At 40.2% G+C, this 18332-nt stretch overlaps 1 protein-coding gene across 6 annotated transcripts in view; it reads right to left on the reverse strand.

The window, feature by feature from the left end:
- The window catches only part of RECK (reversion inducing cysteine rich protein with kazal motifs), a 138185-nt gene that overhangs the window by 62328 nt on the left and 57525 nt on the right, over positions 1 to 18332 (reverse strand). For 5 of the 6 annotated variants that reach the window (XM_067569862.1, XM_067569863.1, XM_067569865.1 and 2 more), the window contains 3 exons: positions 8192 to 8225; positions 4645 to 4842; positions 4038 to 4305 (listed from right to left, as the gene is read on the reverse strand). In XM_067569862.1, coding sequence (XP_067425963.1) covers positions 4038 to 4305; positions 4645 to 4842; positions 8192 to 8225 — 500 coding nt within the window. Of the gene's footprint in view, positions 1 to 4037; positions 4306 to 4644; positions 4843 to 8191; positions 8226 to 10711; positions 10742 to 18332 lie in introns of all 6 variants that reach the window. The other variant, XM_067569868.1, reaches the window with a different exon arrangement.

Raw genomic sequence — 18332 nt, forward strand, 5'->3', positions numbered from 1 at the left:
AGGTCATAAATGCTTCTCGGGCTTTCCAGGGTTTTAATAAGTTGATGTGGTAGATCTGCTCTTGCTTCCGGCGCCCTGGTTGCCATACTTTATAGTTGGTCTCTCCCACGGGCTCGACCACTTCATAGGGTCCCTGCCACTGGGCCAACAGCTTGCTCTCAGTGGTAGGTACCAGGATCATCACCTGGTCTCCTGGCTGGAATCGTCGACCATGGCGTGGCAATTATAGTGGACTTGTTGGGCCCCCGGGGCTTTCTCTAAATGTTCCCGCAAAATGGGAGTGACTCGGGCTATCTGGTCCCTCATCTGGAGCACATGATAGATAACATTCTTTCCCGAGGTGGGCTCCTCCTCCCAGGTTTCCCTGGCTATTGTCCAAGATGCCCCGGGGGTGGCGCCCATACAGTAGTTCAAAGAGGGAGAACCCTGTGGAGGCCTGGAGAACCTCCCGATTGGCGAACATAAGGTATGGCAATAGGCATTCCAGTCCTTGCCGTCTCAGCTCACCACCTTCTTGATCATGGCCGTGAGGGTCCTATTGAACCTCTCCACCAGGCTGTCCCTCTGGGAGTGGTAGACGGAGGTCTGTAGGGCTCGTACCCATAGGAGAGTGCACAAGTCCTTCATTAGCTTCGACATAAACGGGGTCCCTTGATCCGTTAGTATCTCCTTGGGTAGCCCCACCCGGGCAAAAATCTTCACTAACTCAGTTGAGATCACTTTAGAAGTGGTATTCCGCAAGGGAATGGCTTCTGGGTACCTGGTAGCATAATCGAGGACAACAAGTATGTGTTGGTGTCCCCTGGCTGTTTTCTCCAAGGGACCCACTAGGTGCATAGCAATATGTTCGAATGGGATCTCAATAATGGGTTGGGTCACTAAAGGGGCCCGCAAGTGAGGCTGGGGGCTGTGTAGCTGGCACTCGGGGATGGTGGCGCAATAGCGCCGAACTTCCTCGTGTATACCTGGCCAAAAGAACCTTCTCAGGATTCGGGCCAGGGTCTTTTCTACGGCCAAGTGCCCCCCAATGAGGAGACTGTGTACTAAGCTCAGCACGGCATTTTGGTGCTTCCAAGGCACCAGAAGCTGCAGCACCTGCTCCCCGCTCATCTCCGTGGCCCGATACAGCAGGTCCCCCTTTACCATAAAGTATGGCCCCGGGCCCCGAGTGCTTCCCTCCACTGGGACTCCATTGATCTTGGCCACTTCCTTTCTGGCACTGACATATCTTGGGTCGTCGGCTGGTCTCGATAGAAGTTTTCTCTCACTGTTCCTAGTTGTCCCAGCTCCAAGGAACCGGCCTCCACCCCGGCTTCTGGTTCAATGCGACTTGGCTCGGGGTCTGCTTCGGGGCCTTCTTCCCTCCAGGCTGTTTCTCTAGCTGCCGCCTGGGTCTGCCTGCCTACCATGGCAGGCTTCAGCCCCTGGACTAGGATTCTTGTGCCCAAAGCCTTTGCTGCCCTCCTTTCGGCCCTGGTCTTTTGGCCCTTCCCTGGGGCCAGAAATAGATCCTGGGCGATCTCATAGAACATTGGGGGGTGGCCATTGGGGGTATGGGGGGGGGTCCGCCTTGTGGTTTCAAGTTCCTCCGCTCCCCCTGCCCACTCCAGGGGAAGGAGGGTCCCAAAGCCCGGGAAATCACTTCCTGTGAGAACTGGGTATGGGAGCCTAGGAACCACTCCTGCTGTCACTCTGGTGACACCTTCCTGAACTTCGATGTTCATTGGAATGGTGGGGTAGTAGCTTACGGAGCCATGGACACACGTCACCCCCGTGCGTTTAGCTTGTGCTAACTGGCTGTGCTTCACCAATTTTCCCCGAGATGAGCGTAATGGTGCTCCCAGAGTCCAGCAGTGCCAGGGTCTTGACTCCGTTCAGCTTCACAGGCCTCGTGTATCTGTGTGGGGTTAGGGAGACCCCTACGAGGTGGATTAGGCTACAGGAGTCCGGCCAGGTTCCCAGGTTGCACTGCATGGGTTCTTCGGCGTTGGGACATTGGGCAGCTGTGTCCCCACTCGCATAGCATCAGTAGGGGGCCCTAGGCACCCCTTTGTTCTTTGGGCTAAGGGGTCTGGCTCTATCCTCCCTGCCCGCATTACCCCGTCCCTTGGTGGCCTCCAGTAGGCCTTCTGTTTCCTTCGTCTTTCACCTGGTCCTCACCAGGTTCTCAGGCGTCCGGAGCCCCGGAACAGGGGAGGGTCATCTTACCCGGGGCAAGTCCTCTCTGATTGGCCAGGCGAGACCCCTGGCCATTACATGCCTCTCTACTAGTGCAACCAAGTCATCATAAGAAGAGGGGTCATTCTGTCCTACCCAAGCACGGAGATCGGCTGGCAGCCCCCCACATATTGGTCGATAACCAGGATCTCCAGGACCTTCTCCAGCCGGGGACCTCTGGCTGCAGCCACTTCTTGGCAAGGTAGACAAGATCAAATAGCTGCGACTGCGGAGCCTTGCCCTCCTGAAATCTCCAGTGGTGGTACCTCTGGGCCCGCACAGCTGTCGTTACCCATGACCGAGCCAGGATTTCTGCTTTTAACTGGGAATAGTCCGCCGCTGCCACCACGGGTAGGTCATAATAGGCCTCCGGGGCTTCTCCACACAAAAATGGGGCAAGAATACCAGCCCACTGAGCCTGGGGCCAAGCCTCACGCGCAACAAACCCACTCAAAAGTAAGGTGGTACGCCTCCACATCGTCCTCCCCAGTCATCTTCTGCAGATAGCCAGTGGCTTGTAGCGTTCACGCCCCATCCGGCCCCGGGGTTTGAGAAGCCAGGGTCCTCGGCTGGGCCACCACTTCTCGCAAAAGGACCCGGTCTTGGTTGGCCTGGCTGATCAACAACTGATTAGTCTCTTGCTGAAGCCACAGTAATTCCTGCTGGGTGGCCATCTGGGTCCGGGTGGCCTCCTGCTGGGCTGCTCTGGCCTGTATGAGTGCCTTTACTATGTAATCCATTGTGTTGAGGAGGAGGAGAAAAGAAAAATCCCCCACCCTCTTGTCTCACCCCTCCTTTTTTTTTTCTAGCTGCTGCACACGCCGATCCCACTCCTGACACCAGTGTGATGGGGTGGGGGCCTATTCCACCCTGTGGGTCCTGCACTTAACCGGCCACGCCGGTGGTGCGGCTGGGAGGGGAGCAGGGAGGGTTCCTGATCCCTCCCTCTACCACGAGTCCCGACCCAGAGACCCTGCGAGGAGTGGTCTCACACTGCTTAGTCCCTGAGACCGACTACCTTCCCTGGGTCACCTGTCCACAGCTCCACTGCTTGTGGCCTGCTCCCTGGTACCGGTGTGAAGGGTTGTTCTGCCTTCCCAGGCTGGAACCTCTCCGTCTCTGGTCTGGTGGCAGCAACGGAGGATAGTCCCAAGCTCTACAGCTACAGCAGGGCAGGGCAGGGCAGGGCAGGGCAGGGCAAGGCAGCTCCGCTCCCCTTTGCTTGGCTCTGCTTTCTCTCCTCCGGCTGTTAACTCCCTTTCAGCCCTCTCCGCCTGCCTGAAGTGTAGGCTTTTAACTGCTGGGGCAGTTTCTTTGATAGGCTCCAGGTGGCCTAATTGGCCCAATTGCCTTGAATTAGCCCCAGCTGGGTTAGCCAGGGAATAGGGCTTTATGGAGCCGGGGGCTAATATACATGCCTTCCAGCACCCTTTCATAGCCGTCCGGTCTGGCCCTGTCACAATATCTGATTGAAACTTTAAGCTATTCTTCCCCCATTAAGTCTTATCAGCAACTAATTGCTTCACTTCACCCTGCCCCAGTATCTGTCACTGCACTCAACCACCATGGATACAGCATATTCACTGGGTGTTTCTCGTAGATTTAGTTGTTACTCTCCTGAGATAAAAGGAAGATATTATTTCATGAAAGTTAAGATTGGAGCACAAGATAACTGACATCATGAAGAGGCACCAATCTGCTGAACTTCTAGAAACCAATTCAATGTGATACTTGAATGAGAACACCTGAAACCTGGGAAGCTACTGGAGCATTTTCACTACAGTTTATAACAAGGGAAAGGTAACAAGAAGGCTACTGACCTACATGTGGAAGTATTTGCTTTAGAACAGCAATGCAATTTAGCTCCATCAAGGCCTGTTGAAGGAGGAGGGTGCACAGTGACTCCAGGGTGAACAGATCTTGAACTCTCAAGAAAACACTGCCAGAGGGGATCTTGAGGCAGGGGCATTGTTTTACATCCTTCTATAAGTCCATCAACAATTTCAAGTTCTGTTTTCATTGACATCAGTATTCTTTTACAAGCTGTTTGGCAGGCATAATCTTCTGCTCTGTCACAGCAATACAAACCTAAATATTCAAAAGAATAAAAATGGTCATCTATCGATTGGTAGCTATCTAATGACAATAACAAAATGTATTTATGCAGTATTCTTCACCATGGTGCTTTACATTAAAACATGCTGATAAACATTTTTAATAAAATCAACAGCAGTGGCATGCAGATGCTTCTTTAGTTTTAAATATTAGCAGACTGAACCCTCTGAAGACTAACAGGAAGTGATCTATAGCATTAATAATTATAACAATTAATAATACCCAACCCAAAATCTAACAATATATAGTAGATACCATATCAATACAATTATTTCTTTGATTTTTGAAAGTTATAAATTTTTTTTTACTTACTATCCGTAGGGTTTCTCATTGGATATGACTGTGTGTAGTTGTTCACGCAGTGTATTAACTGAGGGCTAATAGAGGCACAGTAACTTTCAACTGCTTTTATTTGTGAAGGACCAGGAGAAGAGTCCGTCCGAAAAATTGCTTGACAATATTCCCGGCAGTTTGTATGATGACCTGCATAACTGCAACAAACTGATCCCACTGGAAACACATGAAAAAACAACTATGTGTTCCTGTGCGCAGAAACAAATATATAGAAAAAGAACACATATACTTCACCGATAAATTCACTTAAAGACCAAATTTTTGCATATTCTACTAAAACAATTATCTGACACATGGAAATGGCATGTCTACAGGCTGGTAAGAGGCCAAAACTTTCTGGTTTACTAAGGGTGGAAAAATCCCTACAGTTAACCTTGTGCTTGAGAGAGTTTTGGTGACATAGTCATATTTAGTTTCAGTTATTTTGTTTTTATGTATTTTTAATACAACCATACATGTCTTACAGTATGTTTAGAATATACACACTAAAGACTAACAAGAGTAGCTCACCCCTGTAACCTATAGGATGGTTTAGGTTAAGAAATAAGCAGAAGTTAGGTTTGGGGCCAAAGTGTAGAGAAGTCTGAAAACTGAAGTTGCTAGTGTGAGAAAGTTAGAGGTAAGCTGGAAGATACAGTGTTATGGGAAAGTAAAAGTTAGCAAGGACATGACCCAGAATATTGTTATGGTTTGCTTTGCTTGTAACAGGTTAAAGCAATGTTTTTAATGAGTGTTTTTAAGAATTGTGAATGTTTCATTAAAATGCTGCTATCTATACTGATAGTATGTTAAGGACTTTGGTGCAGATGTATAATGTAAAGAGCCAATAAGGAGGTGGCAGAACTATAATTATAGTAAGGGGCAGTTTAAAGTTAATTCATATTATAACAGACTATAAAAGAAGTAGTTTGGCTAAATTGCAAGAGAGCTCCAATTAACATCAGAAGGATAACGTTAGCTTCCAGGATTATAAGGCAATACTTCACTCTGTAGTCAGTGGACTGATCAACCATTAATACATGCAAATGAAATTGTGTAAGTATAATTGTAGTATTGTGTAAGTGGTAATTGCATGCTTGTTTGTTAACTAATCATTTTCCTTTTAAATCAGAGTTGGATTTATCATTCAAAATGTCGAACCGTGATCCTCTACTAAATACATTTTCTGTAGCTGACCTAGAGGCATGAACCTGAAAACTAAGTTGGGTTTTATTGCACCCTTATCTTCAACAATTTAAAATTAAACTGGGAACATTTCAACATAAAGGTTACAAAAGGTTGTAACCCAATTAAAATAACAATAACAATTCTGACTCATTCACACACAAATATTTGTTGCCGCATTATTAAAAACCCATGGACACTTCCTGGGAAATGTTCTATCAAGAGATAATTTCATGTGTGTAACTTTTTTCATTTCTTCCCCTCCATCCTTTTCTATTAATAGAGACATTTACATCAAGACAGTAACTTCGTTGATTAAAGTTTCATCTCTGCCTGTTACTTATTTTTCACTTTAAATCATAAAATGAAAGAGTAAAGTAACAGAAACAGATGAACTTCTAAGAAACAGTTCAAATGCCCTACTAATAAAAATTAGGGCTGTCAATTAATTGCAGTTAACTCAAGCGATTAATTTTTTTGCATTAACTCGCTTAAAAAAATGTAATCATGGTTAATCGCACTGTTAATAACAGAATACCAATTTACATTTATTATAGGTATTTTTGGATGTTTTTCTACATTTTCAAATATATTGATTTCAATTACAACACAATACGAAGTGTACAGTGAACAATTTATAATTATTATTTATTACATATATTTGCACTGTAAAAAGATAAACAAAAATTAGTATTTTTCAATTCCCCTCATACTGTAGTGCAAATGCTTTATCAGGAAAGTTGAACTTACAAATGTAGATTTTTTTTTGTTACATAACTGCACTCAAAAACAAAACAATGTAAATCTTTAGAGCCTGTAAGTCCATTCAGTCTTATTTCTTATTCAGCCAATCACTAAGACAAGCAAGTTTGTTTACATTTAAAGAAGATGTTTCCCACTTTTTATTTACGACACCTAAAAGTGAGAACAAGCATTCGCATGTGTTGCAAGGTATTTACTGCCATATATTCTAAACATTCATATGTTCCTTCATGCTTCGGCCACCATTCCAAGGACATGCTTCCATGCTTAATAATGCTCATTAAAAAAATGCATTAATTAAATTTGTGACTGAACTCCTTGCAGGAGTCTCCTGCTCTGTGGTTGTACCTGCATTCTACCATATATTATGTGTTATGGCAGTCTCGGATGATGACCCAGCTTATGATGTTCGATCTAAGAATACTTTTACTGCAGCTTTAACAAAATGCAAAGAAGGTACCAATGTGAGATTTCTAAAGATAGCTACAACACTCAACCAAAGATTTAAGAATCTGAAGTGCCTTCCAAAATCTGAGAGGGATGAGGTGTGGAACATGCTGTCAGAAGTCTTAAAAGAGCAACACTCAGATGCAGAAACTATAGAACCTGATGCAGACACCGAATAACCAAAAAAGAAAATCAACCTTCTGCTGGTGGCACAATGATGAAAATGAGCATGTGTCGATCTGCACTACTTTGGACTGTTATTGAGCAGAACCTGTCATCAGCATGGATGCATGTCCTCTGGAATAGTGGTCAAAGCATGAAGAAGCATACAAATGTTTAGCGCATCTGGAATATTAATATCTTGTGACGCCGGCGACCACAGTGCCATGCAAATGCCTGTTCTCACTTTCAGGTGGCATTGTAAACAAGAAGTGGGTGGTACTATCTCTCGTAAATGTAAACGAACTTGTTTGTCATAGTGATTGGCTGAACAAGAAGTAGGACTGAGTGGACTTGTAGGCTCTAAACTTTTACATAGTTTTATTTTTGAATGGAGGTGGGTTTTGTTTTTGTTTTTTTTTACATAATTCTACATTTGTAAGTTCATCTTTCCTGATAAAGAGATTGCACTACAAGACTTGTATGTGGTGAATTGAAGTACTATTTCTTTGTTTCTTTTTTACAGTGCAAATATCTGTAATAAAATTAAATATAAAGTGAGCACTGTACACTTTGTATTGTGTTGTAATTAAAATCAATATTTTTGAAAATGTAGAAAACATCCAAAATATTTAAATAAATGGTATTCTATTATTGTTTAACAGTGTGATTAATTCTGTGATTAATTTTTTAAGCACTTGATAGCCCTAATAAAAATAAATGAGAGAAGATAAAAAGATATATGCATTCACATCTAAACTAAATATATATACAAAAGTACACACACTGCCTGATCCTGCAAATACTTAAGCATATAACTTTACTCACGTGAATAGCCCCATTGATTTCATTCATGAGCTCCCTCCCCCCCTCCCCTTGTAGGGATGAGGTCTAAATACTGAGAATATAGAAGGGAAAATAAAACTGGACAAAAATAAATATTGATAAATTTAAGTATATACAGCATACTTACTTTCATTTCTGTTAATGCAACTAAAAAGAGCATTCTGCAAACAAAACAAAAAACAATTACCAAAAACAGAAAGGATTTCACATATCAATAAAAGCGTTTAGCAATTTCTGAACATTAGATATTTGTTTAACAAATTGGAATTAATTAAAGAAACAATCTATTGTTAAGCTGTACCTAAATAGTACAAGCAAGTAGAAGTAAAAGAGTATAATAGATAAAATGGCACATTTGCTTAAAAAAGAAGGAAATGAGATAAATAAAAAGAATTTAAAAGACCATATATCATTCCAAATTCTTTTTAAGGAACATATAGGAAGGTTAATCACCTACACAGGAATATCTTCATAAACTACCTCAAAGATAAGGAATAGGACATACAAAGACACAGTATTAATGATTATTAATTTAGGGATAAATCTTGCAGTTTAAATTCCCACTAAAATCAATGGGATTAAGGCCTGATCTACTCTGGCTGCGGATTTCGGCGGCAGTCGGCGGGAGATATGCAAGCTACATACAGTAACTTGCATATCTCCTGTCGACTTCCTAATGTCTGCTTATCATGGTGTCTCCACTGCACTGCATTGATGGGAAACACCCTCCCATCGATGCAGTGCTATGCTTCTTGCCGGGGTGGATTAACAGAGTGGACTTCCGGGTTCGATTGAGCGAGTCTTCACTGCCACTCAATTGAATCCGCAAAAATCGATCCTGCACTGCTGGTGGTGCTGCCAGCAGTGTAGACATACCCTTTGGCCTGTATAAGGAATCAGTATGGATTGCAGGATGGTGCCCTCAGTGAGTCCTATCCTTTGGAGGTAAATGAAAGTACAAAGAGCAGGAAAAATTCAACACAAAATTGACAAGTTCATGTGACATGACAGTTAGGGTACAGAACAACATTACTGTCACCAAAAACTTTAGAAAATAGTATTTTAAAAGTTCAGTGGCGTAGGAAGAAAATGTTTTCCCATCTAAAACGAGAAAGAGTGAAAATAAGGCTTGTATGCGAACACAAAATGGGCAGACAATAACATGGCTTTCTAGTTAAAACCAAGAACTAGGTGGCAGGCAGATTTTGTGTTCTAATCCCAAAGCAGCAAGTGGGAAAAGTCACATGACTTCACTGCAAGGCCAGACTTAAAAGCAGTAAAATGTATTGGCCACATCAGCCTGGAAAGGAGCTCTTACAGACATAAATAAGTAATCAGTGAGTACAGAACTTTTATATGCTGATATTACCTAGGCAGTGGGGTTTAATGATCTAATTTTAAGATTGATCTTGATAAATTTAGGAACTGGATAATAAAATAGAGTTGCCTGTAATAACAGGGGACCAGACTCAGTGACCCAGGAAGTGACTTTAAAGTGACCAGAGTGCAAGTGTAAAAAATTGGGACAAGAATAGCAGTAAAGGTGCCTATATAAGACAAAGCCCCAAATATCAGGACTGTCCCTATAAAATTAGGACATCTGGTCATCCTCAGTGACTTCTAATCTTGCGTTCCTATGTTCCCACAAAAAAAAACCTCACTGAATTTACTCCTAAATGTAAAAACACGCAGAGGATAAATTTTTGTCACGTGAAAGCAAAGTTCTGGGCATCTGATTTCTTATACTCATATTAATGATCATGTATGTCAATACAATAAAAAAAAAGCATGTGCTTCTGCCAGAAGATTCTCTTTTAAATGAAAGCATAATGCCAGCAATCAGAATAAAAGTCTTTTTTAAAGTGACCTTTGTCCACCTTAGCTTAATAAAAATGAAATAATTTTTTGCAAATCCTATTTATTTTTCATTATATAATTTATTTTCTTTTGGCACTTCTCTAAGTGAAAAATCAAATAAAAATGAATCTATTCATTTTCCATTTCTGACTTGTGTACTATAACACCAATGTAATGTCTGGACAAAAACGCTTCAAGAAAATGTTTGTTTAAAAAACACGTTTTCTGTTAAAATATTTTAACTGGAAACAATTTTATTGTCTTAGGTTTTGAGGAACTTTATTTTGGTAAAACCTAAATTTTGGGCCAAATCTGAACTCAGTGTCTCTTCTTTAGTTAATTACAAATTTTATTAAAACTCTTCATCTGATCTTAGCGATCTATATTTTTGCTCAATGGAAGCTTTAAGACAAACCTTGTCTCTTTATGCCTCGGCCAATTAAGATAGGGAAAAATGATTAAATTATTTACTACAGTAAATGAACAAACAAACTCCAAGATGATGGTCCTCTAGTTTAGATCTACACCCTTGGAAAAAATAATCCAAACTGGAAGACTGACATTGGGAAAAGGGAAGCAGCCCAAGAAGGAACTACTATAGCACAGGCCCAGAACTTAAAAAGATGACAAAAACCAAACATGTATTATAAAACTGATTCACTATACTATTTAAAGAAATAAAGCATGCAAAGAATTTGGAATAAAAGGGAAAAACTGATTAGGGATGAATCTAGGAGACTGAGTGCCCAAACCTCTGCTGCTACAACATCACTAAAATCAATAGAGTTACCTTGTCGGTGTCTGATGGCCAAAATAGAGTCTAAATTAATAAGATCAGATAAGAATTTTTAATGAAAAATTTTATTAACTAAATTAACGGCACTGTGAAGTCTAAATTGGCCTAGAATTTGCTGTTATAAAAATAAAGAATTTATTAAGTCAGTGAAGTTATACCTTCAGAGAATTTGGGCCTGAGTGTGCTCCCAGCTCACTGGCCCTTCAACAATCAAAAGGTGCAGGGAAAGCCTGTTTGGGGTCACCCTGTCTTTTACACCTCCAGAAGGTGGCGAAAGGTAATGACTCAATAAATGCTGCTTTATATAGGGCTCTGAGTTCATATACCCAAAGCCCACTTATTGCAAAAGTGGGAGAATCTTGAATTCTTGGAGAACTGATTAAAAAACAGAGCTTTCAATGAAAACTAAATGCTGTATAGGGGCTTTCTTAATTAGAGAATAAAGAGCTATTAGGCTAAAATACATAGAACCTGATGCAAAGTATCAAAGACTTGGAAAAGAAGAAATTGGGATAGGGGCTGGGGGGAAGAAAGAAAAAGAAACTGCTAAGAAACTAAATTTGTACATTTTGCTTCAACTGATTCAAATGGACATATTAAATAAAGGAGCATAACAGATGACTATTTTCCTTCATTAAGTGTCCCAATCTTGCTCCCTGTGAAATTAAGCACAAAGTTCCCATTTCCTCTGGAAGATATTGTAAAATTATGTTCTATATGCCTATATGTAAGAGTATTTAGATAAGAAAACTGAGAAACACAGTAATGCTGCTACCTTTTCCCTTTCTTGTTCCATCTCCTTCTCTTCCATTCCAATCACAGTTCCCCAAACACAAACCCATGCTAAAGACATTCATAACTATTTAAGTAGCCACATAATCTTCAAATTCTGCCCTCTTTTCCCATAGTTAGTCCACACCTTTTGGTCTTTGGGATATTTTTGTTTTTCTTTTGTATGTCTATTTAGATTGTGAGCTCAACAGAGCAGGGGCTGTGTCTTCCTATATGTTAATGCACCATCTACTCGATTGTGGAGGCCATAAAACAAGAGTAATATGAGAAATTGGTTTTCCCTAAAGAGTAGCCCTCATTACACCGAGGGTGAATGCATCTCAGGCCAGGTCTACACTTACCTGGAAATTTGGCGGCAGTTGATGGGAGTTACACAAACTACGCAGAGTAGCTTGCATAACTCCTATTGACTTTGTAACTCCTCTTCTACATGGCGTCTTCACTGCACTGGACTGACAGGAAATGTGCTCCCGTCAACGCAGCGCTTCACCACTTGAGGGGGTGGTTTTAATGCATCAACTTCTGGATCGATTGTGCAGGACTTCACTGACCGCTCGATCGATCTGACGAATTTGCCACCGTCAGTGAAGACATACCCTTACTGGGTACCTATACCCTGCATGAGACCTATCAAACTAAGGGCAAGATCCTGGTTTAGGAAACCAGAGGACAGATAGCTGCTACCACTGAGACCTGTCAGCACTCCTCTCAGGAAACTCTCACTGACATTTAAAGCTAATTGCTAACAGGAAGTTTTGTTACCAGAGAGCAGGGATATAAACTTGGTAAGAAAAGGACTGCATAGTTCTACTGGGAGCCTGAAAAGGCCAAATGAGTTCCTTACTGAACTGAGAGTTACTGGAAATGTACCCTTATTAAGTAGGAATTAAAAGACACTCAAGCATACTTGTTTCTGTTTGAATCCTGCCTGACATAAGGGTTTATTTTATTTTGAGGCCTGCACTGCAAGTCCAGACATTTTCCCTCCTTGTTGCAGTCATCACGTTGACCAAGGTATCAAAATCTTGCTTTCTACAATCTAATAAAACTGATAAATTATCTGACAGTCAACTTTCAGTCTCGAGATAATTAACAGTCAGTCTAGATTCTTAGGAAGATAGTTCTAACATTACATTTTATAGTAGACAATCCACTTTTTCTGTTAGTGGTTAGAAAATTTATTTATTCTATAGCAAAATTAGATAGTACAGTTATTTTCCACTGTATCAACAGACAAGCACATTTCTAACTTCAAAGTGTTACTATCATATTCAAGTTCATGAGTTCTTGAGATGTCAATTTTTAGCTATTCTAGCTATAAACTGTCATTGATGACTTCTTATCCCTAGAATGACTGATAATTGATGTCTCAAGAACTCATGAGACCAATAAAATATACAATTACTAAAAACCATTGAAACAACATATCTTAATCACACAGAAATCCAAAAGACTATCTATTCAACATAATGGTCCACAAACAAACAAAAAAAGAATTAATACCACCACCACCACCATGCTTTTATTATACTGCTTCTCATCAGTAGATACCAAACCATTTTTAAAAAAGCTTCTGTATCCCTTTTTCTCCTTGAAAAGAGGGTGGGGGCCTGAAAAAACAAAATGGATTCTTTCACAGCCAAAAATCTTCATTTAAAAAAACCAAAAAAATTGACAAAATCAAAATAAATTAACAAAAAAAAATTTTTGTCAAATTTAACAAAAATTTTGACTAGCTCTGACTTGTACTTTTTAAAAATAATTTCAGAGAAGCATTCTAGGAAAAAAAGCTCAGAATCTTAATACATCTCAACCCCCTTGTTACTGAATTTGAGTAGAGTGTTGCGCTAAGTTTTATATGAATAAAAAAACAACAAATTCAAGCATCAAATGATGAAGCATTCCAACATGTTTACTTAGTGTTATTTTGTTTGGAAAAGGCACTGTTCTCTTGATTTGGCGCAAGTATGAGAAGAGGGTGAAACTCCTCCAATCTCCTCTGAGCCCCAATACCATGACAGGAAAGTCCCATTTAGAAATGAAAGGCCTGTCCTCGAAAAGTCAGGAACAGGAAGTCATTAGCCTACATTTTCAAGAGTGATTAGTGGTGTCTCAAGTTTTGGGCAGGATAAGACGACTTGATTTTCTGAAGTGCTGAGCACCTGGCCCACAGAAAAGCAGGCTCTAATACGCTTCAATCTGGGCACCAAAAATGCAGGAACCCAAAATCACCAGTCATTTTTGAAAATGTAAGCCATTGTATTAGTGCACATTCATTCTATAAGTATAATTATGTTTTGTAACCAGTTGTCATAAACTGGTTACAATAAGTGTCTTAATCTTCCATAAAACAGCTTTTGTTTCTACAACACAACCATATGTCAGCTAAGTTTTTGCATCTACACCAAAAAAGCTGCCTAATCATGTTTGTATCAATGTATTCTGGGATAATCTGGGCAGCTATTCAATAGTATCAAGAGGGAAGAATGCCCAGCGTGTATACATAAAGGCAGTAAACTCTGGGATCCCTGGTTGTACAGGGAACTGGAAGGCAGAAGGATCAATCAAACTACTCACTTAGGCATAGTTAGTGGATTCTGTCCATATAATAAAGCAACCGTGTTACAAACAGGAAGACAACCATACAACAAAGTAGGCTGCTGGCAAAGATGCAGCAATATTAGCAGCTATGGTTACTAACTGAATATTAACCATGTTGTGTGTGGACACAAACCATGTTTAGTTGCAAACTCATTTCAAAATTGTTGTGAGAACAGGACATTTACAACTTTTAGGCCCAGTATATACAGTAACATTTAACCATTTGTACTCTGTTAGTGAGACAGTTTTCTCACTGTGCCTTCTGATTACATAAAAGGCAACCAATTTTTTTTTTTTTTTTTTTTTTTTGAGTACCCATAGCAGCTACCAGTGTTTCTCCTCAGAAAGAGGCCTGCACTTGGATATAGTTATCTTACTGTAATTGGTTCAACATGCCTTTTTTCTTTTCTTTTATTGCAAGATGGACAGGACCCCTTAACCGTGTCTGTGTAACTGAGATGGCCAGTCCTCCTTTCTTTCCACTTTCTGGGTAGTAGAACACCTCAGAGTACATTGCCCCAAATGGTGCTGCTCCTCAGTGCTGTTGTGGATTAGCCAGTTTCCCAGAAGGCACTGATACAGTTAGGCAACATGGCAGGATGCAGATATGAAAACATGGCTATGATGGCAGTCCTAGAGAAGACCAGGAAGAGGGGGAACATGATAAGAGTCTTCAAATATGTAAAAGTTTGTTATAAAGAGGACAGTGATCCCATTGTTCTCAATGTACACCCAGGATAGGACAAGAAGTAATCAACTTAGTTTGCAGCAAGGGAGATTTAGGTTGGGTATTAGAAAAACTGTCTAGCTGTAAGGATAATTAAGCACTGGAACGGGTTATCTAGGGAGGTTTTAGAATCCCCATCACTGGAGGTTTTTAATAACAGGTTAGACAAACACCTGTCAGGGATGACATAGATAGTCTTAATCCTGTCTCCATGCTGTGGACTTGACTAGATGACCTCTTTAAGTCTCTTCCAGCCCTAACATTGCTATGATTCTAAAAGCTGCTATATGGTCATAAGTTGAACTCTGTTATTTGTGAATTAAGCTGACAATGCCTTTAATTGTTGTTTGTCTTAAAAGGGCTATTAGCCATTATTTTATAACTAGAGGCACAGTCATCTTAATTAGTCACAAGTAACAGTTTAGTTTGTGATCAAACAGCTGCCTTCACAACCATCTTCCTGAATCCACATCTATCATAATGTCATAGTAAGTTTGCAACCATGCACTGTGGAAGAAGAAAGCCCATAAGAAGACAAAGAAAGAATAAAGAAAAGAACAAAACAAAGATCTGGAGGAGAAAGAAGACACAAAAAAAAGGGAGCAGAAAAAGGAATACAAAGCAGTATCATCTGACAGGTAGGAAAAACAATTTTATAGAGAAAGAAAAAAGAAAAGCACATCTGGTGCTCCACTTTCAAAATATGTGTCTTAGATTAAATGATCAAAGATTGCAAAATATAAATTTATAAAACATTATCACAGGGGTACAATCTCTATTTTATAATAATCTACTCTGGCTGCTTCTTTTGTATCTGAAGTTGCAATCCTCAATTTGTAATACAGTATTTTCCACAAACACCAATATAGCATAATGACTTCCAGGGAGGAATAAGATTTGCCATACATGCCACTTTATTCTAGCTTAGAGTAAATTAATAACAAAAAACTTTCATTTTGTGGAAATGCCTCAAGTAATAACAGAGCTAGTTAAACAAATAATGGAAAAGGCAAGAAGAGTTTATTCTGCAGAGATATTTTTCAGATTTCTCTGTGGTATAAGAAGAGCTTTGAAATTCTTTTGGCCAGTACTGCAGGACCTAACTGGTTTCGCTCTGTTTGGAGCTCATCAGCTGCAGGTAACGGCCTAATTAGGTGTCAAGCACACTGTGTAAGAAAGGAACCTGTAGTATCAGAAGGGAGACTTGTGCATTTGCAGTGCTGAATAAAATGTTTTCTTAATTTTTGAGTAACATATCTTAAATGAAGAATGACAGCTAATTGCTTTTACAGTGCAAGTGAGAAGTGCATGTGCTTTTTGGTGCTTACAGTCCTAGGTTAGATCCCCCACTAATCATCATGGCATCTGTATTATGTTTACCGTATGTGGACATACTTAGCTGGTGAAATCACTTCTTAGTATTTCTGTGCAAACACCCAGGTAGGTCATAACCAGTTTGAATGTAGAGACTAACCAATTAAATCATTTCAATTTAGGCATATTTCCAACTACAAATACTCTTGAAAACTTGTAGAAGGGTTTCATTCTACCAAATTAATAACCAAAACCCTCTCAATCTCTAAATTAGTTGAGTTAGCTTCCAATGGTAAACTGTGACATTGAAGAAGAAAACCAGGAGGTAAATGTGCTGTGTTTGGTGGGATTTAGTGACTATCTTCAGCAAAAATTTCAGATGTGGGTGAAAAACCACTTAAACCTTATGGAATACAGGAAAAAGAGGATCAGCCACTAAAACCTAGATCTTATTTACTTTCCTAGTTGATGTAAAATAACAATAAAAATACTTCTAGAAATAGACTGTTTAAAGAACACAAGCAATCTGAACTTCATTTTTGACTAGATAAAAAGGAGGAATGTTTCAAACCCCACAAGTTCTTTACAACACCTGTCTTTTAATGGTAGAAAGAATGAAGACATAGAACCCTAAAAAGTTAAATGATGACAATACATAACTAGTAGATGTATCTTGATTGTGGCCAAAGCCTGCCCAGACTTGCTAAAACTAATTAGCTAATTAAACTTCCATATCAAAATATTAAGAAGTGAGGTAGACAGAGGGCTTAAATTGTCTTAAGCTTACACCAAGGATTGTCTCCATATCAAGGAACAAGTCTCTCTTCTTGAACTTTTATAGAAATTCTAATGGTACTTTTCCCCACTTATTTTGAGTATTTATTGTTTATATTAACCATGCTGCTTTTCGCCGGAGGGGCGGAAGGGGGGTCGAGGGATGGAGAGGGGTGTCAATGGACAGGGTTTCAATTAAAGATCTGATCCTGAATCTGAAATAAGAGTCAAATGAAATAGGCAGAGTGAACTGTGACATGGTTAGAAAAGCAGAACATGAAAATTAGTAGCTTACATCAGAAATAAAAGATTTACATATACCATGTCTCATCTTCTTGATTACATGATGAAGATGCAGTGAATGAAAAGCCTGAAGTAAGTCCTAACTCTAAGCTAACAGAAAAGTATCCGTCACTGAGAGTGGATGATTTTTTGCTCTTAAATTGGATAGAGAACAGATTTGTCCTTTGTGGTAACTATGGTATCACCATTTTTGGGGAACAGGTTTGGCTACAGATTCCTTCCTTTATTGATCTTCTTGCCAATGTCTCAAGTCATCTGCAAATAATCATCATTCTCCACAAGATGAAGGGCAGCTGGAAAAAAAATGTTTTATCCATCACTCTCAGATTCATGGTCTCCCAGCATCACAGCTGAATGTCAGCTCCTTTTCCTCTATCTTGTCCCATCTCCACATAAGGCAGACTGGGGAATTGAACCTAGGTCTCCCCACATCCCATAGGAATACCCTAATCCTTAATCCATTGCTTAGGGCACTCCCATGAGATGTGGAAGACCCAGAATCAATTCCCCACTCTTCTGATGTGGGGAAGTCATTGGGCCTGAAACAAAGGGGATGACTCTATAGCGTGCTGGTTAGAAGACTCACCTTCAAGTCCCTGTTTCAACAGCCAGTGAACTGAAACATCAGTTATTCACCCAGCTCTAGAAATAATGGATCTCAGAGATAAACATACTGATCTCTTCACCTCAATACATTTATGTTCAATCTGGTTTCTGTGGACATTAAAAGACCAAGCACAGTCACATGCTTTAAGGGTATGTCAAACAATTTACGAGCCTTTTCCTCTACTAATTAAATTACTAGATTTAAAGTTAATTGAATTGTTGTTAATCTGAGCAGGATATTGAAACCACAATAATGCTACCATTAGGGAATGCAAACATTGTTTGGACAGGGTCAGAAAACTCTGAATGCTCATCAGGTTCCTGCTCTTCATCATCATCATTATCAGTCTCTGACTGTAAGTGCTCAACACACATCAAGACACTTCAGAATGGAAAGAAGATCTCCAACCAACAAAAGAAAAAGATCTAACATCTCTCTATGATCAGAGAATCCCCAGAGTGAACATCAGATTCCATTCCAGATGAAGCAGAAGTCAA

Source organism: Emydura macquarii, unplaced genomic scaffold (assembly GCF_026122565.2).
Source record: "Emydura macquarii macquarii isolate MOO-44397 ecotype Brisbane River unplaced genomic scaffold, CSIRO-AGI_Emac_v2 contig_2948, whole genome shotgun sequence".
Taxonomy (NCBI): domain Eukaryota; kingdom Metazoa; phylum Chordata; order Testudines; family Chelidae; genus Emydura; species Emydura macquarii.